Source organism: Zootoca vivipara, chromosome 3, assembly GCF_965207765.1.
Source record: "Zootoca vivipara chromosome 3, rZooViv2.hap1.1, whole genome shotgun sequence".
In the NCBI taxonomy this organism is placed as follows: domain Eukaryota; kingdom Metazoa; phylum Chordata; class Lepidosauria; order Squamata; family Lacertidae; genus Zootoca; species Zootoca vivipara.
In genome coordinates, this window is record NC_142586.1 from 116,690,142 (window position 1) to 116,716,175 (window position 26,034).

General features: G+C 48.0%; 1 protein-coding gene across 1 annotated transcript in view; it reads right to left on the reverse strand.

The window, feature by feature from the left end:
* ELP3 (elongator acetyltransferase complex subunit 3) overlaps positions 1 to 25,769 on the reverse strand; it is an 88,638-nt gene extending 62,869 nt beyond the window's left edge. Inside the window, exons 1-7 of the mRNA XM_035110832.3 lie at positions 25,685 to 25,769; positions 24,931 to 25,030; positions 24,684 to 24,822; positions 23,756 to 23,826; positions 22,626 to 22,689; positions 19,440 to 19,508; positions 15,608 to 15,762 (exon numbers count right to left, since the gene is read on the reverse strand). Coding sequence (XP_034966723.3) covers positions 15,608 to 15,762; positions 19,440 to 19,508; positions 22,626 to 22,689; positions 23,756 to 23,826; positions 24,684 to 24,822; positions 24,931 to 25,030; positions 25,685 to 25,703 — 617 coding nt within the window. The 5' untranslated portion in view covers positions 25,704 to 25,769. The remainder of the gene's footprint in view (positions 1 to 15,607; positions 15,763 to 19,439; positions 19,509 to 22,625; positions 22,690 to 23,755; positions 23,827 to 24,683; positions 24,823 to 24,930; positions 25,031 to 25,684) is intronic.
* Positions 25,770 to 26,034: the final 265 nt, after the last annotated feature.

The window sequence follows — 26,034 nt, forward strand, 5'->3', positions numbered from 1 at the left end:
CTATTTTTGAGGGGCACGTTTGGACTAGTATCCCAGTCTATCCCTTCGACTCCAGACAGGAAATTGTAGAGTCACTATGGTGTACAGTGGTACCTCGGCTTACAGACGCTTCAGGTTACAGACTCCGCTAACCCAGAAATAGTACCTCGGGTTAAGAACTTTGCTTCAGGATGAGAACAGAAATCGTGCAGCGGGGGCGTGGCGGCAGCGGGAGGCCCCATGAGCTAAAGTGGTACCTCAGCTTAAGAAAAGTTTCAGGTTAAGAACGGACCTCCAGAATGAATTAAGTTGTTAACCCGTGGTACCACTGAAAGACCATGGTTTTGAGTTTCCTCCCCAACCCTCCAGAGCAGATTTGGGGATAGTGTGGGGAGAGGGAGGAGAGGAATTCCTGTTGCACCCGTGGGAATCTTTGTGGTGACTTCTGCCTGCACACTGGGTTGGCTGAATGCAGCCCAAGGAGTTTGAAGCATAACTCCCACTACTCAGGCAGTGACTGTGAACAAACATGAGTCAAAACATGGCCACTGAGCAACTCCCAAATGCCGTACACAATGCATGTTATTAGGTTTTTAAATTTTGGATTATGCAGAATGCTTTATCTGAGTGGATGTAGCAACCGAGTAATTTCGTTGTTCCCGCAAGGGGACAATGACAATAAAGATATCTTATCTTATCTTATCAAAGTTTCCAAAGGTTATCCCAGGGAGTAGTATCCTGACATCCTAAAGCTGTGTTATTCAACTTTGGGTTCCCAGATGGTGTCGGACTACAACCCCATCGCCCGCAACCAATGAGACAGGATGATGAGAGTTACAGTCCAACAACATCTGGGGACTCCAAGTTGAGGAATATCCTTCACCTGCTGCCCTCCAGACAATGTGGACTACAACTCCCATCGTCCACAGCCAGATTAGCCAATGGGACAGGATGGTGGGGGTTGTAGTCCCAGCACCATCTGGGGACTCCAAGTTGAGGAATAGCCTTCCTTCACCTGCTGCCCTCCAGACTATGTGGACTAATAATAATAATAATGATAATAATAATTTATTATTTATACCCCGCCCATCTGGCTGGGTTTCCTCAGCCACTCTGGGCGGCTTCCAACAGAAAAATAAAACACAGTAATCTATTAACCATTAAAAGCCTCCCTGAACAGGGCTGCCTTCAGATGTCTTCTAAAAGTCTGGTAGTTGTTTTCCTCTTTGACATCTGTTGGGAGGGCATTCCACAGGGTAGGCGCCACCACCGAGAAGGCCCTCTGCCTAGTTCCCTGTAACCTCACTTCTCTCAGGGAGGGAACCGCCAGAAGGCCCTCCGTGCTGGACCTCAGTGTCCGGGCAGAACGATGGAGGTGGAGACGCTCCTTCAGGTATACTGGACCGAGGCCATTTAGGGCTTTAAAGGTCAACACCAATACTTTGAATTATGCTCAGAAACGTACTGGGAGCCAATGTAGATCTTTCAAGACCGGTCTTATGTGGTCTCGGCGGCCGCTCCCAGTCACCAGTCTAGCTGCCGCATTCTGGATTAGTTGAAGTTTCCGAGTCACCTTCAAAGGTAGCCCCACGTAGAGCGCATTGCAGTAGTCCAAGCGGGAGATAACTAGAGCATGCACCACTCTGGCTAGACAGTCTGCAGGCAGGTAGGGTCTCAGCCTGCGTACCACATGGAGCTGATAGACAGCTGCCCTGGACACAGAATTGACCTGCGCCTCCATGGACAGCTGTGAGTCCAGAATGACCCCCCAGGCTGCGCACCTGGTCCTTCAGGGGCACAGTTACCCCATTCAGAACCAGGGAATCCTCCACACCTGCCTGGCTCCTGTCCCCCACGAACAGTACTTCTGTTTTGTCAGGATTCAACCTCAATCCATTAGCCGCCATCCCATCGTCCACAGCTAGATTAGCCAATGGGACAGGATGATGGGGGTTGTAGTCCCAACACCATCTGGGAACCTAAGGTTGAAGAACAGTGTCCTACATTACTTTGTGCTGTTGAGTACCAGCACTCAATATGTAGCATGGCTGGCCAAGCTGGGGTAGTGGGACTCTGTGGTGATTCCACTGCCTGGGGCTGGAACACAAGGCCCCATAGCAACCAAGCTCCCCTGCGGCACCTTGAAGGCTAACAAATGTATTGCCATGTAAGCATTTGTCAGGCGACTTGGGCTGAATGTAGTATATTTACGGTGACGCATGCCTCTGCTGAACCGGCACCCTCCTCTCCCTTTGACAGCTTTGTCTGCATCTCAGGGTGTTCTTGTGAAGATAAAGAAATCGGAAAGATCTTCCCGGCGCTGAAAGGAGCTGCCAGAACAATGAATACAGAAAGCCGCTCTTAAGGTTAGCTAGTTAATGACCGAATTGGACAAAGGAGGGACGGCTGACAGAATAGCTGAACTCCCTTTTGTCATGCAGGCAATCGACAGAGAAATAAAAGGATGGATTCTGGTGGGCTTCCCAAAGCCATAAGGCACCAGCATTATCGGAGTTCAAGGACACACTTTCCAGGCAGGCATAAATGTTTAAGGTACCATTGCAAAGCAGGGCTGGAGCGGAGTTGTGGCCTGGAGAGCCCTGGAAGGGCACATTTGGCCCGTGTTCCTGAGGTTGCCCACCCCTCAAGCAAAAGAATGTACCACATACATTTGACATCCAAGGCCAAAGCTTATTACAGATACAACACAGTTTATCTGCCACGGGGGGGGGGGGTGTAGCTGATGGACGGAAATGTTTTAATATACTGGCCTCGGTCCAGTATACCTGAAGGAGCGTCTGCACCCCCATCGTTCTGCCCAGACACTGAGATCCAGCGCCGAGGGCCTTCTGCCAGTTCCCCTCGCTACGAGAAGCCAAGTTACAGGGAACCAGGCAGAGGGCCTTCTCGGTAGTGGCACCCACCCTGTGGAATGCCCTCCCACCAGAGGTCAAAGAGAACAACAATTACCAGACCTTTAGAAGGCATCTCAAGGCAGCCCTGTTTAGGGAAGCTTTTAATGTTTGATTTCTGTATTTTAATGTTTTGTTGGAAGCCGCCCAGAGTGGCTGGGGGACCCCGGCCAGACGGGCAGGGTATAAATAAATTATTATTATTATTATTATTATTATTATTATTATTATTATTATTATTATCATCATCATTATTATTATTATTATTAAAGAAGGCTGGTTTGCAGCAAAACCTCGACTCCTGAAATAAGGGCAGACAGCACTGAAAGGCACACAGACCTGTCAGCCTAAGAACAGCCCTGCGGGAGCACAGGAAAATGGCCCATCTAGTCCAGCATCCTGCTCTCACGGCGGCCAACCGGATGCCCCAGCGGGAAACACGCAAGCAGGGTTGAAGCACAAGAGCCCTCTCTCCCATTGTGGTTGCCAACAACTGGCATTGCTGCCTCCAACTGTGGAGGTAGAACATAGCAGTCGTGGCAACTAGCCATCGACAGCCCTCTTCTCCATGAATTTGTCCAATCCTCTTTCAAAGCCATCCAGATTGGTGGCCATTGCTGCCTCCTGTGGGAGTGAGTTCCATAGTTTAACTATTTGCTGCATAGAATCATAGAGTTGTAGAGCTGGAAGGGACCCCGGGGGTCATCAAGGTCAACTCCCGGCAATGCAGGAATCTCAGCTAAGGCATCCATGACAGAAGAAGTATGAAGCCGCACTTTCTTTTATCTGCCCTGAATCTTCCAACATTCAGCTTCATTGCATGACCACTTCTAGCAGGGGTCCCCAAACTAAGGCCAGGGGCGAGATCCGGCCCAATCGCCTTCTAAATCCGGCCTGCGGACGGTCTGGGAATCAGCATGTTTTTACATGAGTAGAATGTGTCCTTTTATTTAAAATGCATCTCTGGGTTATTTGTGGGGCATAGGAATTCATTCATATTTTTTTCAAAATATAGTCCGGCCCCCCAAAAGGTCTGAGGGACAGTGGACCAGCCCCCTGCTGAAAAGGTTTGCTGACCCCTGACTTTTAGTGTTGGAAGAGAGAGAGAAACTTTTCTCTATATACGTTCTCTCTCTTTTCGTATAATTTTTATTAAATTTTGTTTTACATTTTAGAATATGCATTTAAACAATGTTAAAATGACTTCCCTTCTTCTCTTACCATGGTTCATTTTGCATAACATAAATCCCTGTAAATTAAATAAACTAAACCATTCAGTATTCCACTATTACATCCATCAAAACTTATCTACACTACTGAATTTATCTTAATGCTGCAAACATTTCAACTGTACACAATTTCTCCCCATATATTCAATAAACACTTTCCGATCTTCTTTAAACATATATTCTTCTTGTTCTCTTTATATGTTAGGTCCGCAAGCTGCGCATATTGCCATTCTTCTTTGGTTGGGACTTTGCTCGTTTTCCATTTTGGGGCTAACAAAACATGGGCTGCAGTAGTGGCATACATAAATAACCTTTTTTGATACCTGGGTATTTCCATCAGAATCATCCTCAATGAAAAGGACTCTGGTTTTTTTGTGTGTTTTTTTTGAAAAGTACTTTAAAACATTTTTTTCATTATAAATTATTTCCCAATACTGTACTCTTTTACCCTTTCACAGCTCCACCATAGAACGTACCCTCTCTATATACTTTCTCCATGCTATGCCCAATTTTATAAACTTCTATAGTGTCTCCTCTTACTCGCCTTTTCTCCAATTAAAAAGTCCCAAACGTTGTTGCCTTTCTTTAGAGGTGGAGCCACTCCACCCCCTCGAGCATTTTGGTTGCCATTTTTCGAACCTTTCCCCAACTCTGCAACATCCTTTCTGGGAGGCACAGAAGATGATTCTGGCTTCCTGAAAGCAGCCGTTTCCAAACCCCGAAGCAGCTGCAGCACAACAGAAAAGCCCACATTATTGATTGAAGCTATCGTTTGGCTGATCTCGGCAAATAACTCTGCAATCGCCATCTGTTTCAGGATTAGCAGAACCAGCCTGCTTGGTTGAAATGTCACGCTGTACCTAATGCCCAGTGACACAAATGTGCCGCTCAGTGACAAAGACCCAAGACAAGGTGTGCACTGAAAAGGCTGCAGCTAAGCGGAGAGGGAGAATTCCCACTTCTACCTTGATCCCTGCCAGCCACGGCAAGTGGAACTAACACAACAGCTGGGAAGGCCGTTCTCTTGCAGAAGCGCAGCAAGGATGTTGCAACTTAAGCTCCTGCCCTATGTACCGGGTCTGAGTGCTGTCACAGTGCTTAAGAATCCTATAATATATCTGAAGGGCCTGTAGGTTTATCACAGTTAGGCTTAGAACAATGTCCTTAGGTAGACCAGCGCAGGCTGGTCTCAAGGCACATCAAGTCCAACCCCCTGCACTGCAGGAATCTCACCTAAAGAATCCCAGACAGACAGCCATCCAACCTCTGCTTAAAAACCGCCAAGGGAAGAGAACCCACCACCTCCTATGGTAGCCCATTCCACTGTCAAACACTTCTTACAGCTGTCTTGTCATCTGCACACCTTCCAGCTTGTCAATATCCTTCTTAAATTGCGGTGCCCAGAACTGGACACAGCAGTCCAGGTGTGGTCTGACTAAGGCACAATAGAGTGGGACCATTGCTTCCCTTATTCTGGACACTTCACTTCTGTTGATGCAGCCTAGAATTGCGTTAGCTCTGTTTTCAGCGCCTGGAGCTCTGAAGCAGGGCTGGAGTCCGGAGTCTTCACAGCCTGTTGGAACTATCCATAGTCTGGTAGATCTGTGTCTCTGACCCAAGCTTGTCTGTCTGTCTGCCCCCCTCCCTGCCCCTTCTCTGTTGAGGTGGCTCCAGAGCACTCTGCTCCCCTCTCTGGCTACAGACTGCCAGCTTAAGTGCCACCTGCTGCTGCTGGCTGCCATCCACCCACCCACACATGTCACAGCCAGGCTTCAGAGGACCTCGTCCAGCGCCCACAGGTCAAAACAGGACCAGATTATATGCACCTGCCCATTACCATCTTCAGCAACCTCTTCACTAGCAATTAAACCAAACTACTCAAGTCACGTTGCAGATACAACTTCAGGACTTGGCAGGTCTTGCCAAGCAAGACCTTTGTGAGTTTGGCATTAAGTAAAATGAGCGCTTGTGCTGACAAGGCAAAATGGAGTATAGCATTAACAGGAGTATAGCATCTAAATCAAGGGAAGTAATAGTACCACTGTATTCTGCTCTGGTCAGACCTCACCTGGAGTACTGTGTCCAGTTCTGGGCACCACAGTTCAAGAAGGATACTGACAAGCTGGAACGTGTCCAGAAGAGGGCAACCAAAATGGTCAAAGGCCTGGAAACGATGCCTTATGAGGAACGGCTTAGGGAGCTGGGTATGTTTAGCCTGGAGAAGAGAAGGCTAAGGGGTGATATGATAGCCATGTTCAAATATATAAAAGGATGTCATATACCGTAGAGGAGGGAGGAAGGTTGTTTTCTGCTGCTCCAGAGAAGTGGACACGGAGCAATGGATTCAAACTACAAGAAAGAAGATTCCACCTAAACATTAGGAAGAACTTCCTGACAGTAAGAGCTGTTCGGCAGTGGAATTTGCTGCCAAGGGGTGTGGTGGAGTCTCCTTCTTTGGAGGTCTTTAAGCGGAGGCTTGACAGCCATATGTCAAGAATGCTTTGATGGTGTTTCCTGCTCGGCAGGGGGTTGGACTGGATGGCCCTTGTGGTCTCTTCCAACTCTACGATTCTATGATTCTATGGTACCCCTGTGATCCTCCGTCACCCATCTCCAGGCTCAGACTGCCTTACTGAAATCAAGATACTCTATCTCCACAGCATCCCCCTGATCCACCAAACTTGTAACACCACCAAAAAAGAAAAAGAAATGTGATTTGTCTGGCATGACTTGTTTTTGAGAAACCTATGCTGGGTCCTCTTCTAAGTGCTTGCAGAGCAATTGTTTATCTGTTGTAAGACTTTTCCTGGTATTAATGTCAAGCTGACCAGTCACTAGCTACCTGGGTCTTCCCCCCCCTCCCCTTTGGAAGGTGGGGACAACATTTGCCCACCCCCAGTCCGCAGGAACCTCATCTGTTCTCCAATAATCCTCCAAGATTATAGTCAGAGGCTCTGAGATTACATCCGGAGGCTCCTTTAGTACTCTTGGATGTAGCTCATCAGGCCCTGGAGATTTGAACTCATTTAAAAGTAACTACCGTAGGTTTTCCATCACTACCTCTTTCTCTATCTCGGGCTGCAGCTCCCTCCTTACACCATGTTATCACCAGGTTGGGCATCACTTTCCTTTTGGGTGAAGACAGAGGCAAAGTAGGTGCTGAGCAGTTCTGCCTTCTCTCTGTACCCAATAGCATTTATCCATCTTCTCCATGCAGAGGACCTGCCACTTGCTTGTTCTTCCTCTTGCTTCAAGCAGAGCCAAATAAACTTTTAAAAATTATTTGTAACCCTTCTCACAAGCCTGAGCTCATTCTGAGCTTTTGCCTGCCCGATCATCTCCCTGCAAATAACACCACCCAGTTACATGTTTTTTGGAGTTAAGAACCGGAATCATTGCCAATTTATCCAGGGTTTTATCCCATTAATAGGTGTAACCAGGAAAGGACCCTGTTCTTCCTCTCAAGTGGCTTTGACCAGCCAAGACAGGCAGATGCAAGAGCAGCTAAGAATAATTTCTTCACAGCTGCCGCAGCACAGTCTTACAAAATGATCTGTGCTACAATCAGCTGCTTTTGGCACGGGACTACATGTTCTTAGCCCAGTGCAAAAACAGGCTTGATCACATTCCACGAGTACCTCCCACCCGGCAATCCCCTGCAGATGTAGGAAGTTTAACCTGCTGTCTGCGTGATGGGGGCTGGCATGGACATGATGGTGAGGTGGATGTGAAGTAAGAAGATAAGCAGAGGCCTGCAGTGGCCAGATCAGGCCAAAGAGGGCCCAGCATCCCCTTTCACACCGTGGCCAGCCAGATGCCCCAATGGCTTTAAAAGAAAATGAGACCAATTCATGGAAGCTGGTCATGACGGATGGCTATGCTCTGCTTCCACTGTCAGAGGCAGCAATGCTTCTGAATACTAGTTGCTGGAAATGACAGGGGGAGAAAGTGTTCTTGTACGCAGGTCCTGTTTGTGGACTTCCCATTTGGGTATCAGGTTGGCCGCTGTGATAACAGGATGCTGGATTAGATGGGCCATTGGCCTTATCCAGCAGGCCCAGGGCTGTGTGTTCTGCTTGAGAGCAGCCCTTTGGGGCCACAGGCAGAGGATTGGCTCCCTAAGATCATTGAGTCCAGGAGGTCTCCTGCATGAGAGGCAGGTGTTCCATTGCTGACCAATGGTGCCTCCTTGCATCACTTGGGAAGACAGGCGAACTAATATCAGTGTACTGGAAGAAGCAAAGATCACCAGTGTTGGAGCAATGATTCTTCAACATCAACTTCATTGGACTGGACATGTTGTGCGGATGCCTGATTATCGTCTTCCAAAGCAACTACCGTACTATATTCCCAACTTTAAAATGGAAAGCGTAATGCTGGTGGTCAGCAAAAGAGGTTTAAAGACTGTCTCAAGGCAAATCTTAAAAAATGTTGTACAAACACCGACAACTGGGAAACACTGGCCTGTGAGTGCTCCAATCGGAGAACGGCCTTTACCAAAGGTGTCATGTGCTTTGAAGAAAAAGAAACTCAATCTCAGGATGCAAGGGAGAAACGTGCTAAGAGGAAGGCACACTTGGCAAATCCACACCGTGATCAATTCCCGCCCAGAAACCAATGTCCCCACTGTGGAAGGACGTGTGGATCCAGAATTAGCCTCCACAGTCACTTACAGACTCATGGTTAACACTGTGTTTATGGAAGACAATCTTACTTAGCTACGAGTGATCGCCAAAGTAGAAGAAGCCTCATTGCATATCAGATGGCATAGACAGTGGCTTTTTCACAGCCCGTTCCTTAGTGCTCATAAGAAGTGCCTGCAGGGTCAGGCCAGCAGCCATCTAGTTCAGCATCCTCTTCTCACCATGGCCAACCAGATGCCCATTGTGGAAAACCCACAAGCAGGACTTGAGCACAAGAGCACTTGCCCCCGTGGTGGTTTCCAGAAACTGGCATTCAGTAGCATTCCTGCTTCCAACTGTGTGGACAGAGCATAGCCACCCAAGTCGGTGCCCATCCCTGCCTCCTGTGGGAGGGAGTTCCACAGTTTAACCACACTCTGTGCGAAGGAGGACTTTATTTTCTCAGTCCTGAGTTTTCCAACATTCAGCTCAAGAATTCTGTCCAGCTGCTGTTGCAAACAACATACTGGACCATGATTCAATTCACACGTCAATTCTTACGCCTTTTCTTGAAAATGTTCTTAATGGGTTTGAGAACTCGCAACGGCAAAGGATGTAGTACACTGATAGAAATGTAAATGTGTGCCTAAAATCACGGGGGAAGGCAATTCAATCCAACACACCTCTGTTTAAAGGTAAGAGAATTGCTTTTGCTCCATCAAAATGTCAAGAGCAAACCCAGGCGCTGAATGGTCAGAGGTCAACCCTCCATTTCAGCATCACCTCTGCTGGTGACTCACACCTTCCCTATCTTTGTTTCGCCAGCTGCACATCAACAAATGTTTACCAGGTGCAAATATTTGCACTGAGCTGCTTGGATTGAAATGTGGCACAGGCGACAATGAAGAGACCAATTTTGGCAAGTGGACTATTATTCTTGCACATGGTGGGGCTGTAGCTCAGTGGTTATAGCATCGGCATGGCATGCGGGAGGTGCCAGGCTCAATCCCTGATGGTTATCTTCAGGTACGACTAGGGCAAGATGCCTGCCTGACACCCTGGAGAACTTCTGTCTGTCAGTGTTAACCAGGGATGGGGACCCTTCGGCCACCCGCCCCTTGCCAACATCGCCAAAGGCCAGGAACAGGAGTCCAGCAACACTTGGGAGGACCACAGATTCTCAGTGCCAGAGCATCTACTTTGCAGGAAGTCGGTCCCAGGTTCAATCCACAATGGCATCTTCTGGTAGAGCTAGGGAGAGACCCCCCTGTCTGAAATCCTGGAGAACCATCACCAGTCATTGTAGACAACACTGAGCTAAAAAGACCAATGGATCCTAGAGCCTGCTGGATCAGGCCAATGGTCCATCTAGCTCAGCATCCTGTTCTCACAGTGGTCAACCAGATGCCTGTGGGAAACCAGGGAGCAGTTCATGAGCACAAGAGCCCTCTCCCCTCTTCTGGTTTCCAGCAATTGGGATTCAGAAGCATTTCTGCTTCCAGCTGTGGAGACGAGAGCACAGCCCTTCTGCCTAGCAGTCAACCCTAGACCTCTCCTCCTCCATGAATTTGCCTAATCCCTCGTTTGACTATGTCCCTATATTTCACAGATGGGGAGGAGAGTCTGAGCGTAACTGCATCCATTAAGGACTCAGAGATAGCTACCTCGGTTTCCCACACTGGATGGGCCATATATATATGTATAAAGGAATCTCAGCTTCTTTCGGTCTTCACACCCCTTTGCCAAAGTTCTCGATTAAGCCACTGATCCCTTCCGTCGTCTTCTCAGGAACTGAACTGCATTCAAAACAGCAGCTCTCTTTTTTGTTCGAAACATGATTCATTGTTAAACACCACAAAAAGAAATGCATAAAGGGGAGAGACAGATCAATAGCTTTTTAATCTTGCTGGGAATCTTTCCGTCCTCTTTCAGCTTACTCCTAAGTCATCCCACTGAAGATGGTAGCAATTCAGAACTAGAAATGAGTCCTGCACCTGCTGCCCCAGGATGACAGGTGGCTTACAATCAGAATTCACCAACCTGGTGCCCTCCAGATGTTCTGGACTACAATGCCCATCAGCTGCTTCCAGCGCATTGCGAACCCACCTTTTCCACAAGGAGCTCAAGGTGGCATGCCTGGTTCTCCCCCTCCTCATTTAATCCCACAACAACCCTTCAAGGCAGGTTAGGTTGAGAGGTCCAAGGTCACCCAGTGAAGTTCACAGTTCCGTGGGGATTTGATCCCTGCACTCACCTGGGTCCTGGTCCAACACTCCAACCCAGGAGGACCAACCTTTCCTACCAAGTGTCCTGCAAGAGTACTTTGACATGGAACCTGCTTGACACAGTGCCTTGTCGCAGGGGGGGGAGCGAGGCCAAAATATGATGCCGCCCACGCCAGACCTCCCCCAAGCCAGGTAAGCGAGGTGCAGGGTTTGGGGAAGGGGGCACAAGGCTCTGACAGGAGGATGGAGGAATCTAGGACCCTGTCAGAACCCACCACCTCATTTAAAAAGCTTTGAAAAGGCAGCAAGAAGACTTGGCAGGGGATGTCAAAGGTTGCTGAGGGCCACAAAAAAAGGTCTCAAGGGCCAGATGCAGCCGTTTGGCCACATACTGGACCACCCTGATCTTACCAATGCAGTGCACTGGCTGTCTTTTGTTGAGAGGACATCTCCCCTCCTCCTGCATGGCTATTATTCTTATTCCGATATTGGTCGCCTTTGTATTTTCATTTTACAATTTCAGTTGTAGTATTTTTGTAGCCCGCCCTAGGGTCATGTGGTGAAAAGGTGGGGCTATAAACCCAAATAGCAAATAAACAAACATGAACTGGGGCAATCCCGAAGACAGAATATTGATCTGGGAACTCAGAGACAAGACACAAGACACACATCTTTGAAGAGCTTCCCCAATCTTAATATGGCGGTGGGGGGTGCATTCTGGCCAAGTTATCAAGAGTTCAGGAAATACTAAGATGTCAAATAACACCCTGCGTCTTCTTAAAAAAAAAAGGAAGAAATTGCTTGGGAGATACTGGATCTTGTGGCAATATTACGACGCAGCAGCATCTCATTTCCATTTAACACCTATAATAAAATGAAAACGGCGGAACTAGCAGAATGAATATTGTTTCAAGATGCCATCAGTACAAGGGAATAGCGATGCGAGAAGCGGCACGAGAAAGGCAGTCAAAGAGAGTCAGTGTGGCGCAGTGGTTGGACCTGGGCGACCAAGGTTCAAATCCCCCTTACTCGGCCATGAAGCTCCCTGGGTGACCTTGGGCCAGTTAGTCTCTCAGCCTGACCTACCTCACAGGGCTGTTGTGAGGATAGGATGGAGGGGGGAGGTGAGGTGAGGGGGGGGGGAGAACTATGTGCTCCACCTTGAGCTCCTTTGAAGGTGGGATATAAACACAATAAATAAAGCACAAGAAGACTGTAGGTAGAATAGAATCATAGAACTGTAGAGTTGGAAGGGACCCTTTAGCCCAATCCCCTGGAACCACTGGAATCACAGCTAAAGGGTCCCTGACTGATGGTCATCCAACCTCTGCTTAAAAGCCTCCAAGGAAGGGGGGCCCACCTTCCCACCCCTCTGAATTAAAGATGGGGGGCAACTCTCTCTCTCTCTCTTTCTCTCTCTCTCTCCCCCTCTCCCCACACATACATATAAACCGGACACCGCAGAACTAAGGTTTCAACAAGAGTCCTCTAGCCCAGTGTTTCCCAACCTTGTGCCTCCAGATGTTTTGGGACTACAACTCCCATCATCCCTAGCTAGCAAGACCAGTGGTCAGGAATGATGGGAATTGTAGTCCGAAAACAGCTGGAGGCACAAGGTTGGGAAACACTGCTCTAGCCTTCTTTCCCATCGGCAAAATAAGCCCAGCACAGCTGAAAGATTTGCCCTCCCATCTTCCAATTTGTTTGGAAGCCTCTTAAGCATCTTTGAACAGCACCTAATTGGAAGGCAGTGTTATCTTTCTCCCTTTCCCCTGCCAAAAGTTGCTGGCAACTTCACAGCAAGTTCAACTTAACTTTGCTGGGTTTTTGCAGAGGGTGAGTCACGCAACGGGATCAGCGTCTCCTCCCCTCGCCAGAAATGAGTCAGAGGGGGGAAAGCGAGATAAAGAGAATTTGCACCTAGGATTTAAGCCCCTCTCTGGGCTCAAACATCTTCCCCCCTCCTTCACAATTCCCCAGCTTTTGCATTCCGATGCCTACAGGTGAAAGCCTTTCTCCAGAAGAACGGAGCCGACAGCAGAATAATGGCTCTTCTGCCATACAGACAGCTGTCCTCCCACGAAGGGCTGCTCTCTGCCTTATCGCCAAGTGCCCCCCCTCCTTGTTTGATAGAGATCCAGGAAATGTTCTGAAATCCCCTTAATGCCTTGTGTTCTCAAGAGATAAAATTAAAACTTTGCTCATCAGCAGTGACAGGCGCCCTTCACAAAAGGAAAATCCCTTGCGGTTGGGTAAGCGGATCCTGCACCCCCCAACCCCTGCCACCTCCCCCAGGTATCAATGTTGCCTGATGCAACGCACCCTCCAGGGAGAAAGAGCTCCTGCTGGAACTTTCCACTGACTGGCTACCTGCTACCATGTCAGAAAGTCCACAGAGCAGCAAGATCACCCTGCGAACGCAGGAACCCATTCCAGCCAGAGAACATGGCAGCCAGGAAATTTTGTGTCTCCACAAAGAGATTAACAACAGCCTGGCAGCCTGCCGGATGGTGACAAATGAAGTCCCCACTACTACCACACACACATACTGACTAGGGTATGGGGCTGGGCAGGATTTCCAAAGGGCAGGGACCTGCTTTCGCACTCTCCACCAACTAGGTGCTTTTAAATTTATTTTACAAACAATAAAGTGCTTCACAGCCTGAAGCCATCAAAGCAGTGTCGAATAGGGGTCACCTTAAACCTTATGTCCCAGCTCCATCACTGTGATCATCCGCAGGAGCATCGTTTGGCATTCCCTGAATTGGCGAGGCTCATTCGACAACAACAAGAAATGGAGCCTTCAGTGTCATCAGCCCAGTCCTGTGGAACTCCCTGCCAATAGAGATTCTGCGGGCACCTTCCGTTCCAACTTTTAAACGCTTGCTGAAAACTTTTCTTTTCCACCAGGCTTACGCAGGCAATTAGGAGTACGTTCTCCCACAATGGTTGATTGATGCCTGTTTTTAACCTTTTTGTGGTCTTTATTGCACGGCCTTTGTGTTTTATTGCTTTGTCTGTTTCTTAAGACATAGCAGTACATAATTTTTTAAATAAAAGAATAAATAAAAGCAGTAAGTCAAAGCAGAAGCGAAACACAAAAAGTACAAGGTGAGTCTCTCTGAAGCTGTAATGGCGCGAAGTGATTGACAGGTGGGGCACCCTTGCCCTCCTGCCAAACTGCCTGGTGGGCAGTGGAGGTGGGAAGAATCCAGGCTACTGGTTCCAAATTCCTGGTCTAGAGAGAAAGCCAGGGATATTTTTATTTGAGGCTGTACCCAACATACACCATAGCACAGACCCACTGAAATTAATAGGCATGGTCCACTTGATCAGCCCCCTAGGCTGGATCCTGATTCTCCTTACCCTTCTGAGGGCCAAGCCTGACAGATGGGTAGGGCTAACCTCCTGTCAATTATCAGACGTCACAACGACATCTTCCAGAAGCTGCCCCCCCCCATGCGGTGCTTTGAAGCCCCAACAGTCAGCTGGGGCTTCAAAGCACCGTGCAGGGTTTTATGCAAGCTCCAGCTTTGGCAGATGCCACCAATCAGGTGGTCAGCAACACCCACAACCACGTTTTTGGAGCAGACCAGCCGCATCTGTACTTGCCTCACACTCAACATGATGTCAGGGGTAGGGAAGGTGGATGCAGCTTGGCCAAAATGGCCTCATGGGCCAAACAGAGAGGCCTGGCGTGGCCAATTAGGGCCAGAGGTTGCCTGTGAATGGGAGAGACCAGTCTGCAACATGTCAGTTCAATGCAGCACCGCACAGCCAGTGGCATGGGCTACTCACCAGACAATACTTTTACTGCATGCTTGCAGACAGTGAAATGACTAATGGGGGCGGGGGGGGGGGTTGCAGGGGTGCCCTCTCACTCCTGAACAGCAGCGTAATAAGAGGAGGCGCCTCAAGCAAGAAACATCAGTGAACAGAATGGGAAAAATTGTAAAGGGATATTTTAAGTATGTGCTGCCCTCCAGAGGAAGAGCCCTATCAAAAACCTAGGCTGAATACTGTGCCTGATTTTTCTTGATCTTTACTGTTACGCAGAAAGATCTGTGCCGACGGAAGCCTGGCTGGTTCAGTGAGAAGACAGTTGGGCTCATTTCAATGGGTCTACTCTTAAGTAGGACTAATGTTGGAGGCAACCCAGAGCTTTAATGATACACTCCTCAAACGCTTCTTCCACGTGTGCCCAAATCCCACTCCTGCACAACTATCAGAGAGGCACAGTCCTCTGTACCAGGAAACCCCAACTTCCACTATCCAATAAGCTTCTGAAAATTCATCTCGGAGAAAAACCAAATCAGTACTGGAAGATTCATTTCAAGCAGCTGGATAAATCGTCCTTGCCAACGAACCTTTTGGCCAGCCTTCACCAGCCTAATGCTCTCCAGGTGTTCTGGACTACAACTCCCATCATCCCTCACCATTAGCCATGCTGGCCAGGGCTGATGGGAGTTGGAAGCCCAGCCCCTAAACATCGGAAGGACACCAGGCTGACGAAGGCTGCCTTACGCCGTTCCCGAGGTGGTCGCTCATGCAGCGTAGCTTCTCGATGCAAGAAAAGCAAGCCAACCACACACAAAAATGAGAACAGCCATTCAGAGCCTGCAACCAGGGGGCCACCTTACCTGACAGCTTCTGCCACGTTGTTGGAGGTGTGGCCCGATAAAGCGTCGTGCAAGTTGCGGATAAAATAATCCCGGTATTCTTCGGGAAGTGCCATGAACGTCCCACCCATCACAATGAACTCCACTTTGTCCACACTGTGACCCAACTGCTTCAGCTGCAAAAAGTAAGATGAACACATGAGACAGCTGCCTCCGTGCCTTTCAGAAGATGGGGAGATGCATAAGCTAAAATAATAATTATTATTACTTGTCCCCTGCCCTGGAGGGGAAAGCGGTCGTTGGGTATCCAGGTCTCTCCATTTGGCTCCTGAGGCCATTTTGGCCAAGGCACACCCTACAGCTGACATCATATATGACATATACGACAGGTATGGGGCAAGTAAAAACCTGGCTCAGGTGAAAGGCTGTTTTTGCAGGGACCGTCACCCATCAGGGGGGCCTGAAAAGCACTTCACAAGGTAACTCTTTGAAAGGAGCTTCACAAGACCTGGAATTCAGGACAACCCTGGAAGGGGCTGGACTCTCTTTCATTGGAAGTTTTTAAACAGAGGTTGGAAGGCCATCTGCCGGAGATTCCTTAGCTGCAATTCCTGCAGCTAAGGTAACTCTTGGGTTCCCTTCCCACTCTACAATTCTATCATTCTTGCTAAGTCCCTTGCAAAGCACTATCGTATGTTTTGCAAAGCGCTTGGCAAGACCCCTGGCAAGAAAGAGAAGCCACCTGTCAGGTGGATTGACAGATGTGGCCGGTTCCATCCACATGTCAAACTTAGCCTGCAAGGGAGATCCAGATGCACAGAGAAGAGAATGAAAGGCTGACAAGGGAATCCCAAGATTGCATCAGAAAAGTCTGGCTCCTTCACACATTCCAGTTTCCTTGTTTCACCCTGCTGAGGTTTTTTTTAAAACAACAACAACAACAACCAAAGGATTCCTTTTTTGTAAGCTGCTTTGAACAACACCTCTAAGAGCAGCCTTACCATGGGAGAATGTTAAGGAATCACTGTGGGTACCCCTTTCATAGAATCATAGAATCATAGAGTTGGAAGAGACCACAAGGACCATCCAGTCCAACCCCCTGCCAAGCAGGAAACACCATCAAAGCATTCTTGACATGCCTGTCAAGCCTCTGCTTAAAGACCTCCAAAGAAGGAGACTCCACCACACTCCTTGGTAGCAAATTCCACTGCCGAACAGCTCTTACTGTCAGGAAGTTCTTCCTAATGTTTAGGTGGAATCTTCTTTCTTGAAGTTTGAATCCATTGCTCCGTGTCCGCTTCTCTGGAGCAGCAGAAAACAATCTTTCTCCCTCCTCCATATGACATCCTTTTATATATTTGAACATGGCTATCATACCACCCCTTAACCTTCTCTTCTCCAGGCTAAATATACCCAGCTCCCTAAGCCGTTCCTCATAAGGCATCGTTTCCAGGCCTTTGACCATTTTGGTTGCCCTCTTCTGGACACGTTCCAGCTTGTCAGTATCCTTCTTGAACTGTGGTGCCCAGAACTGGACACAGTACTCCAGGTGAGGTCTGACCAGAGCAGAATACAGTGGTACTATTACTTCCCTAGATCTAGATGCTATACTCCTATTGATGCAGCCCAGAATTGCATTGGCTTTTTTAGCTGCTGCATCACACTGCTGACTCATGTCAAGTCTGTGGTCTACCAAGACTCCTAGGTCCTTTTCACATGTACTGCTCTCAAGCCAGGTGTCACCCATCCTGTATTTGTGCCTTTCATTTTTTTTGCCCAAGTGTAGTACCTTACATTTTTTTTGCCCAAGTGTAGTACCTTACATTTCTCCTTGTTAAAATTCATCTTGTTTGCTTTGGCCCAGTTGTCTAATCTGTTAAGGTCATTTTGAAGTGTGATCCTGTCCTCTGGGGTATTAGCCACCCCTCCCAATTTGGTGTCATCTGCAAACTTGCTCAGGATGCCCTCAAGCCCATCATCCAAGTCATTGATAAAGATGTTGAATAAGACTGGGCCCATTGTCCCTTTATTGGAACAATGTGCATTTTTTATAGTATAAAACATTTATGTCCTTTTTCTGAAGCAGTGTTTACTCTAGCTCTGATTTTTTTATAAGCAGGTTGACACAGTGGCTAGGAGTCCCTTTTATCAGCTCCATTTGCCAAGAAGTCTCCTTCGCTTCTTGGGTCAGATAGGAACTTGTAACACTAAGCCATGTGCGACGAACCCAGGACGTGGCCACCAATTTATATGCGACAGTCCCGGCGTTGTCACTAAAATTTGCGATGATCCCACCTAATATGTGCGGATCCCACCAATGTGATGTGCCTCCCTTTTTACCACTAGCAGAGTGTTGAAGGAAATTGGTTATTTCACAAAGAACCCACTGATCCTTCTTCCTCCCAAATAAACTGCCTCTTTAGGTTTGGGGTCTGCTAGTGATCGAAGTGCAGTTCCAGTTCTCCCAATAACGTGGCTCAGTATCCCTTTTAACTCCCGGCAAGTGTATCAGGAACCACCTTGTGCTCACAGTCAGGATTCCCTTTTTACCTAAGGTTCACCTCAGCAGCCTGTTGCTACTTGGTGGCACCTTCTTCCTGGCACTTGTCTTCCCTGGGCTTGACCTTGAGGTTTTAAACTATTTTCCTGCTCCTCAGGTTTAGTCTAACCTCCTCCCTACAGTCACCACCCCTTTGAGTTAGGATACTTCACTGGAATAACAAAGCACATCCGTTTTTAACGTAACATTTAAGAAAGCTTTATTAAACTAGAGGACATGTAAAATGCGTAATGGTTTCATGCGTATAAGATCTTAGTTCATATTCTTAGTTACATATAACACTGGCTGTAATATAGTTCTAGTAAACTTCTCCAAAAACACTCTAATATTTCCTACTACTACCCACACGCTCCCGCTCCCAAAACCCCTCTCAACTCTATCCACTCTCTCAACACTTTCCACCCTGGCGTTCTATCGCAAGCCAGCCCAGTCCATTACACCATGCTCTTCTAAGTCTTCCAGCTTGACTTCTACTATGGCCTCAACCTGGGGCTGCTGTCAAAGACAACTCAGAAGCTTCAGTGACCGGAAAACTGATCCTGCCATGTGGAAGTGGGGCACCATGATCACAGTCAGCCAATTTACCCCAACTGCACTGGATGCCAATGTGCTTGCAGGTTCAGTTCAAGGCGCTGATGCGTTGCTATAAACACCTTCACGACAGTGACGTATCTCAAGCAACACCTGCCCTTACACTAAAGCTAGCATTACGGGAGGCAATATTCCCACAGCCAGCTCCAAGTCTCAAATTCACCCAAAGAAAGAAGTAGAGCCTTGATACCAGTTTCCCCAATGCTGTGGAATGACCTTTGTCCCCTGAGGTTCAAATGTTCCTCTCTCTACTGGCCTTCCTGGGGCTTCGGGGTAACAGAATTACCAAACTTATCCCATGCACTAACTTGGACGCTCAAAAGGTGGTTGACAAAAGGCTTTAAAGAAACAAATAGGTATCCTTTTTGGAAAAGAAAACAGAATTATGGCAAACGAAGTTAGTAGGACTGGAATAACACTTGTAGTTTAATGGTGAATTTTGGATATAACGGAGATGTAAAAGATTTGGATTATTATAAAAGATGCAGGAGGAAATAACTAACAATAGGACCCACAAAGGGGAGGAGGGAAGTCCAGGAGATTCTTTGTATTTTATGATGTATGTTGGATATGTGAGTGTAAAAAGTTAATTTGAAAAACCAAATAAATAATTTTTTAAAAAAATTATGGCAAACAAGAGCATGGCCGTCTTCATGATCAAGGAGACATTGACACATTCTTCCCATCCTAGCAAATATTTACCTGCTCAACACGATGCCTGGTCTGGAGATAAGGGTCGTACCTGGCACGGATGGCTCTCATCGAAGTTGGCTGCCAGAAGCAAGGAAAAGTGGGTTATTTCAGTTTAATATTTGCAGTCTGCTTCTGTAACAACAACAGCTGAGCTCAAGAAAGCTCGCAATAACCACAACAGCATTAAACAGTGCTATCACTAGGTTATCAAACACAGTAGCATATAAATAGAGCAAACAACAAATTCATCAAAAGAATTCAATAAAGTCAGAAGAATTCAAAGTTATTTTAAAAGCATTCATCAATACGATAAGCCCACAAGTTACGTACATTCAGCTTTACATGCATGGCATAAAAATAAAATGTCATGGGTCAGAAAGGGAGCAGGTTTCTGGGGGAAAATGATTTTGGCAATCCTACGTAAAGGGACCCCTGACTGTTAGGTCCAGTCGTGGACGACTTTGGGGTTGCAGCGCTCATCTTGCTTTATTCGCCGAGGGAGCCGACGTACAGCTTCCGAGTCATGTGGCCAGCATGAGTAAGCCGCTTCTGGCGAACCAGAGCAGCGCACGGAAAAGCAGTTTACCTTCCCGCCAGAGCTGTACCTATTTATCTACTTGCACTGTGTGCCTTCAAACTGCTAGGTTGGCAGGAGCTGGGACCGAGCAATCCTAGCCACCATTAAACCTAATGAGTTTTGACTCTGCAAGATTTTGGCTTTAGGTGCAACCCCCAGAACGTAACCAGCAGGCTTACTGTATGCAAGAAACAGAGAAGGCCAGTTAGAAAGGCCTGCTCCTCAAACTCTCAACGCCACCCTGACACCATAATGTATTATATGATCGAGGGCTTAAAAAGAGTAGACAGTGAATTAATTTCAAAGCAGCGAATTGAGGCCATGCTCCCATCAGGGTCCCCGATTCATGGTGACCATCCCAATACTGTACAATTTTGGCTTTCATCATAAGCAAGTCTCCACCTAGTGGCCAATCAAAAGTGTGTGCATTGTCTCTTTTTGCGGGTTGTAAGGTCTTTTCTACAGATCAGTTACATTTGTTATGAGACTTTGGTGTTGAGTAATGTATAAGGTTGGGGAAGAAGAGGGGGGAGAGGAAGGGTGGGGTGGTGAAACTTATATTCTTTTGTATAGTGTGCGTGTGGGGTTTTGTGTCAGTGTCAACTGGGTAGGTTCTCTTTCCATTTGCTCATTACATTTCCTCGGTAGTGAGAGATATGGGGGAGCCCAGAGTCTGGTTGGTTGCAGGGGGGTTTGTCTGCATTTGTGAGGGCACAGGGAGGGCTTGTTGAGTCAAGTAACCCAGACGGATTCGTATGCTGTCGGTGAGTTCTTGTCGTCTTGTTGGGCTGTGTAAGTGATAAAGGGGAGACATACTGGGGTGAAGGCATCCTCTTCTATTTGACCCCGTGTCAGTTTCAGTTTGTTGGTTAGCTTTTCTAGTACAGTCATACCTCGGTTTAAGTACGCTTCGGTTTGAGTACTTTCAGTTTAAGTACTCCGTGGACCTGTCTGGAATGGATTCATCCACTTTCCATTACTTTCAATGGGAAAGTTCGCTTCAGGTTAAGTATATTCCTGCGTATAAGACTACAGTGGAACCTTGGTTTATGAACACCTCGGTTTACGAATTTTTGGTTTACGAACGCCGCGGACCCATCTGGAACGGATTAATTCACATTCCATTACTTTCAATGGGAAAGTTCGCTTCAGTTTATGAACAGACTTCCGGAACCAATTGTGTTCATAAACCGAGGTACCACTGTACTTTTTAACCCAGGAAAATCACCTCAAAAGTCGGGGGTCGTCTTATATGCCGGGTCGTATTTCTTATACGGCGAGTGTATCCCAAACTCTATATTTTAACTGGAAAAGTTGGGGGTCGTCTTATACGCCCAGTCGTCTTATACGCCAGAATATACAGTACACTTCAGGTTAAGTACAGACTTCCGGAACAATTGTGTACTTAAACCGAGGTACGACTGTAATGCTGTTTCCTCTACAATTTGGTACCACTGGTCCCTTGTTCACTTCTGGCAGGTCTCTCCAGTGTCTGGCTATGAGGTTTCTGGCTGCTGAGAGTAGGGGGGTTATAAGCTCTGTATAATGTGAGTGGTCATTACGATCTTGCAAGGAAAAAGCTTTGTCATGGGGAGACATGCAAGGGATTAGCAGAGGGTCTGCACACCCTTTCAAGACAGTTGAATGTTTTATAATGGGGGTTGGCTGGGTGGCAGTGGCATTATGGTGCAATGACATTTAGGTCAAAGTTGCTCCATCCCTTCGATCACGTTGACTGCCCTTTTGGACACTGGCAAGCATATACAAGTTTAACCATTTCACCTAGAAACAGGGCAAGGTCCATATTTAAAAGCCTATGCCATAACATTTTCTAGGTCTGTAGATACTCTGAGACCCTTCATGCTTTTGCTGCAACAGATAAACAAGGCTACCCCTTAATAATTTAAGTCCATATTTGATTAAATATAGAAGGCTGATTGCCGAAGAATTGATGCTTTTGGATTATGGTGCTGGAGGAGACTCTTGAGAGTCCCATGGACTGCAAGAAGATCAAACCTATCCATTCTTAAGGAAATCAGCCCTGAGTGCTCCCTGGAAGGACAGATCGTGAAGCTGAGGCTCCAATACTTTGGCCACCTCATGAGAAGAGAAGAATCCTTGGAAAAGACCCCGATGTTGGGAAAGATTGAGGGCACTAGGAGAAGGGGACGACAGAGAATGAGATGGTTGGACAGTGTTCTCGAAGCTACGAACATGAGTTTGACCAAACTGCGGGAGGCAGTGCAAGACAGGAGTGCCTGGCGTGCTATGGTCCATGGGGTCACGAAGAGTCGGACACGACTAAACGACTAAACAACAATTTGATTAAATTTAGTTGGGGTGGGGCAGGGCAAGAGAGGAGCTGCAAGATCATCATGAGATGAAGCCTAGATGCTGAATTGTTTAGGGCAATTCAACCTCTTTAAAAACCAAGCATTTATCTGCCTCTCACCTAGCGCCACATATGACATCGCATACAAACCACCAGTGCCACATGTACTGAAAAACATGCACATTTAACTGCTGGTTCCCCCCCAGTAAAATTTCTGACATCATGCCCAGCACTGAGTAAACCTACTTTCCCTGAAGAAGGGCCCAAAGAGTCTTTAAAGCAGTACCTCGTATCCGGTGTAAGACTGAGTTGAATATTCAAAGTCAGAATCGGGACCCCCTGGACAGTACCTGCATTTTCAAGAGAAAAACAGCGTGTCACGCAGAGGCAGACGGTTTAAGGTAACCTCCCCCCAGAATATGTTCTCCAAATATTTGGGCAATGTGTTTAATAATCACCGACCACAAAAACCTTTGCTGGTTGGGACTTGATGGGAACCAGCACTATCCAGAGAGCACCCGGAGGGGGGGGGAGGAGCTGGTTTAAAACTGGCGTGTTTCTTCCACAATCTGGAGGCAGCAGGAGATTCTGCCCATTTGCAGGGCCCAAAAGCAGTGAGGGGAAACCCACAAGGTGGGCATCCCCCACTGAAAGGTGCTTGTGCTACCTATTTGCCTTATTACATTTATATCTCACCTTTCCTCCAAGGTGTGGTACCTAGTTCTCCCCTTTCTCGCATTTAATCCCTACAACAACCCAGTGAGGAAGGTTAGGCTGAGAAGCAGTGACTGGCCTTAGGTCACCCAATGAGCTTCATGGTCCAGTGGGGATTTGAACCCCGGTCTCCCAGGTCCCCGTCAGACACTCTGAAGCCAATAAGAGTGTGTTGACTGGACAACCCTAATTAGTCTTGGGCGAAACCTCCAGTTAATTGCTGTGCATTATTGTACAACTGGCTGGGGACGGGGACTATTCAAATATCTTTCTCTTTGAAGTGATGAGTACAGATCTTTCCTTAAACAGTTAGTTATTCATGAAGATTTACTTCCTGACTCACTTTTAAGCAAGGGAGAGGAACAGTAGATCATTTAGCTGCGATTTCTGCACTGCAAGGGGTTGGAATGGATGGTCCTTTGGGTCCCTTCTAATGCTACTGTTCTATGATTCTATGACATATACCTCCTCTGCTGGAGGCAGTGGGAATCACAAGCGGAGAGCACTGCTATTGCACTTAAATCCTACTTGAGCACTTCTCATTGGTGGATTTGGTTGGTCACTGTGAAAACACAAAGCTGGACTAGATGGGTCCCTATGGGCCTGATCCAGTTCAGGGTTCTTCCTAGGTTCTTACATTTCAGTTATCTACAACCCAACCCGCCAACACTTCTGAATATTCCAAGGGTCCACTGTACTTACACACAAATGTTTCCTGTGAAGTTAATGTGTGGACATCTGTGTGGCTTACACATCACTGCCACAACAGCAATCTGAAAAAAATGAGAGAAGCATTGCAGAGAAGTTATCACAGTTCCCTTGAGAAGAAAATAACATAATAATAATAATAATAATAATAATAATAATTTATTATTTATACCCCGCCCATCTGGCCGGGTCCTCCAGCCACTCTGGGCGGCTTCCAACAAAACATTAAAATACAGAAATCCATCAAAAACAGGGCTGCCTTAAGATGCCTTCTAAAGGTCTGGTAATTGTTGTTCTCTTTGACCTCTGGTGGAAGGGCATTCCACAGGGTGGGTGCCACCACCGAGAAGGCCCTCTGCCTGGTTCCCTGTAACTTGGCTTCTCGTAGCGAGGGAACCGGCAGAAGGCCCTCGGCGCTGGACCCCAGTGTCCGGGCAGAACGATGGGGGTGGAGACGCTCGTTACATTTAAAGGAACGGAAAGATGTACGTACTTCACAACTGCCTGCCCTATGCAGAATACCCTATACCGGAATGATTGTCCAACTGAGTCATTTTTAGGAACATGGGAAGCTGCCTTAGGAACAAGAGAAGATAGGCAATAAAGGTGCCGGACGGGTGTCCTTGGGGGAGAGCATGCCGCACACGGGGAGACACGACAGAAAAGGCCCGTTCCAATGTTGTCACCCTCTGGAGCTCTCCTTATTGAGGGTATGAACTCAAGGCACCTGGGTTCACACTCCACAACTAGGCCACTAGCCCACAACACTGAATGATGACACGGGGGATAAATCAACGTGGCCTCCAGATGTTTTGGACTACAATTCCCATCATCCCCGACCACTGACCACACTAGCTGAGGCTGATGGACATTGTAGTCTAAAACACCAGGAAGCCCCTTATCAAACGATGAACAGGCCTACCCCACTAGCAGTGCGGATGGGCTTCGCCTTCAGCTTGGGAACCAGCACTTTGCGATACTGGGGTGGCACCGCAGCAATGATGTCCACAAGGCGGGGCTGTGCCGAAAGCCCATACTTTGCAGCTGTCTTGGTCTTTATCCTGGAAAAGAAGAGAGTATGATTTCGTGAGATGCTATACAGGGAGGATAAAGGGCATGCACAAACGACAGAAGGCAGAGAAGAGTGCTGGCTGGCCAGCCAAACTTACTTGTTCAAGTTGACATCTTTGCCCTGGTCGTGAGCTTCAATGAGCTGCTTGATGACGTCCGTGATGGTCATCATCATCAGCTCTGCCCGGCTGAGGTCTCCTGAAACAAGAAGCAAAAAGCTGCTGGTTGTTGCAAATTGCAGGGGGCAAAAAAGTTCTGCATTCGCACTCGGGTCCTGCTTGGGAGCTTCCCACGCCAGCACTTTGACCTCTGCCCAGAAACAGACCCATAGCCAGTGGAGCGCAGCCCCCTTCTCCAGAGCAGCACCACAAGGGGCTGGACTAGATGACCATCTGGGGCCCTTCCAGCTCTCCTCTTCTGTGATATATAGATCTATGAAGCATGCTCCCTATAGCCAACCCTGGGATCAGCAACCTCTTTGGGGCTGCCTGCTGTTTCTGCTTTTCGGAGGCAGCCCCAGCCTAACCTGAAAAGGCCACAGCCCACCCACTTATCATGAGGCAGGGAGTCCCGAAGTTCTCCCCCCCCACCGCTGGGTCCCCTTTTTCCCTTCTTCTCCCCCGAGCAGCACCTGAAGGATTTCTGCCTGATCCTGGAACTGTTGGGGGGGGCGAGGAGGAGGGAGACCTGCTGCCTCTTCCACGAGGTGCCCCCCCACTGAACTGAGGGGAGAGGGGGCCTCGGAGAAAGACCCCAACCCCCAAAATCCCCACAGAAAGTGGGGGTGAGAGAAGAAGCCGGCCCCTCCCCGTCAACACGTGACGCCCACTCCCCACTGCCAAACGCCTTTACCTTTCTTCTTCTGCCTCATGGCGACGCTGCCTCCCCGCTTCACGGCTCCCCACAAGTTGACTCTCCGGCCAGCCGTCAAGCGCTCTCCGTCTTCACGACGCCGTCGCGAAAGGAGAAGGGCGGAAGAAGGCACTGACGGCCGTCCGCCTCACTGCCGTAAAGCGGTCCGCGCACGCGTACACCTGCCACTGCAGTGCCATGCTGGCCCTTTTGATCTGATTTTGGCTCCGCCTCCAAGACGAGGGATTGGTCGAGGGCGTCCCATCCCGGCCCTTTTGATTTGACTTTGGCTGCGCTTCCCAGACGAGGGATTGGTCGAGGGCGTTCCATCCCGGCCCTTTTGATCTTTG